Consider the following 2,585-nt stretch of genomic DNA (forward strand, 5'->3'; position numbering starts at 1 on the left):
AATGGCATAAGGAGTGACATTTTTTTGTGGACCATATGAAAAAACAAAAACAAAGGAAAGAAATCTCCAAAATGAAACAAACAAGAAGTATCAAAACTGAGTTTTATTACAAGTGATTTGGAGAAATTGCCCAGTTTAATGTTCCTGAAAGCATCCAGTCATCAGTCTCCTCACAGCAGCCTTGAGCTCCTGGTTCCTCAGGCTGTAGATGAGGGGGTTCAGGGCTGGAGGCACCACCGAGTACAGAACTGACAGGGCCAGATCCAGGGATGGGAAGGACATGGAGGGCAGCTTCAGGTGAGCAAGGGTGCCAGTGCTGATGAACAGGGAGACCACAGCCAGGTGAGGGAGGCAGGTGGAAAAGGCTTTGTGCCGTCCCTGCTCAGAGGGGATCCTCAGCACAGCCCTGAAGATCTGCACATAGGAGAAAACAATGAACACAAAACAAACAAATAGCAAACAGGCACTAACAGCAATCAGCCCGTGTTCCCTGAGGTAGGAATTTGAGCAGGAGAGCTTGAGGATCTGTGGGATTTCACAGAAGAACTGGCCCAGGGCATTGCCATGGCACAGGGGCAGGGAAAATGTATTGGCCGTGTGCAGCAGTGAATAGAGAAAGGCACTGGCCCAGGCAGCTGCTGCCATGTGGGCACAAGCTCTGCTGCCCAGGAGGGTCCCGTAGTGCAGGGGTTTGCAGATGGACACGTAGCGGTCGTAGCACATCACGGTCAGGAGGCAAAGCTCTGTAGTCGCGCAGAAAACAAAAAAAAAGAGCTGAGCAGCACATCCAGTGTAGGAGATGTTGCTGGTGTCCCAGAGGGAATTGTGCATGGCTTTGGGGACAGTGGTGCAGATGGAGCCCAGGTCAGCGAGGGCCAGGTTGAGCAGGAAGAAGAACATGGGCGTGTGCAGGTGGTGGCCGCAGGCTACGGCGCTGATGATGAGGCCGTTGCCCAGGAGGGCAGCCAGGGAGATGCCCAGCAAGAGGCAGAAGTGCAGGAGCTGCAGCTGCCGCGTGTCTGCCAATGCCAGCAGCAGGAAGTGCCTGATGGAGCTGCTGTTGGACATTTGCTGGGGATGCACATGGGCACCTGTTCATGGAGAAAAGGACAGTAAACATTTAGGAGACATACCTGTAACCAAAATCAATTCCATTTCCTATTCACCATCCTCTATAACACAGACACACTTTTATGTTCAAGGGTTCTGAGGTTTTCTTTTTAATCTCCCCCACATCTCTCCTGGCATTCTTGGATATCAGGATTTCTGAGCATTTCTGCTGCCCTCAGAGAGAACACAGTGAGTTCCCTGAGGCAACATGATGAGTGGAAAGTGAGGGGAGATGTTGTGTCACTTCATTCTCTTTGGAGTTTCTCTGGGCTTTCACTTTTCTCAAATAGGATGATATGTGCACTCTCAAGTTTTCCTTAAAGATCACCAGGTACTGCTGAGAGCAGATGTTTCCACCACAGTCCAGCTCCACATTTGTAGCCAAGGACTCACGTTGCTCATTTCACCAACCCAGCAGCATTTTCAGTGTCACAAAACCTCTGCCTTTGCCCATCAATCTTATAACTCAGAGATGCTCTAGGACAGGTTTGCACCCTGGATTAGAGATCCGAGCTTGGACTGAAATATCAGGGAGACTCCCAAGTGTCCTTATGATGGCATTGGATTGAGGGAGATGCAGCTCCTTCCCTGGCTGCACTGACAGCATTGCCCAGAGCCGGGCCCTGGGGACAGCGTCACCCTGAGCCAGCTGTGCCCCCTGCCAGAGCTCCCAGGGCCAGGCAGCTGCTCCCAGCCCTGTGCTCTGCAGAGGGAACTGGGCCCGGGGCTGCAGAGCTGCCCCACGGCTCTGCTGCAGCTCTGCCTGCACAGGAGGGGCTGCACGCCTTGGAGCCCCGGCCCTGAGGGCAGAGGCTTGGCTGGGGCACAGGAGGGAGGGGGCTTCTTCAGAGGGAGGGGCTGCACTGCAGGGGCTCCTGTGGGCATCTCTAAACTCTCCCTGCCACAGCATTGCTGGGCTTTGTTTTCTCTCATTGCCTGATCTTCTCTCTGCTTCCTGCAGATTTTCCTCCTGCAGGTGTTTCCCTCTGCCTGATCTCTCCCTGCCAGCACTCACAGACCCCAAATCTCTGTGCACTCTCCTTGGCCCTACAGAACCCTGCCTGTTTGCAGGGCACTGGCGGGGGGCAGGTTCTGTTTGCAGCTTGGAGAAAGGACAGCTCAGACTGAGCCTGATGGCTCCAGCAAAGGCGATGCTGCTGCTGTCCATGGGCAGAGTGGCTGAAAGTACATTAGGGATCTCCTGTGAACCTACTGATCACTAAAAGTAACACTTTGGATGTCGCAGGCACTTGTCAAAATTCATAATTAAGAATTAATCTTTAATATGTATCCACTCCTCCCTGCCATTCTCCAATAGTAGTAAACTGAATACCTAGTCTTAGGAAATTTCCTCATTTTTATCAAAATCATTGCCCTGGAAATATTCTGTGAGTGATCAGAACCCCTCAGCATGTCAGAGTTCCATGAGCATTTCACCTCCCCTGCCCCAGAAATCCTCAGAGTTGTACTCACAG

At 52.2% G+C, this 2,585-nt stretch overlaps 1 protein-coding gene across 1 annotated transcript; it reads right to left on the reverse strand.

Annotated features, from left to right (window-relative positions):
- Nucleotides 1-135: 135 nt before the first annotated feature.
- LOC143692548 (olfactory receptor 14J1-like) lies at nucleotides 136-1,089 on the reverse strand. Its single transcript, XM_077172793.1, has one exon. The coding sequence runs from the start codon at nucleotides 1,066-1,068 to the stop codon at nucleotides 136-138; it is 933 nt and encodes a 310-aa protein (XP_077028908.1). The 5' UTR covers nucleotides 1,069-1,089.
- Between the last annotated feature and the right edge of the window lie 1,496 nt (nucleotides 1,090-2,585).

The sequence above is a fragment of the Agelaius phoeniceus genome (assembly GCF_051311805.1).
Source record: "Agelaius phoeniceus isolate bAgePho1 chromosome W unlocalized genomic scaffold, bAgePho1.hap1 SUPER_W_unloc_1, whole genome shotgun sequence".
Taxonomy (NCBI): domain Eukaryota; kingdom Metazoa; phylum Chordata; class Aves; order Passeriformes; family Icteridae; genus Agelaius; species Agelaius phoeniceus.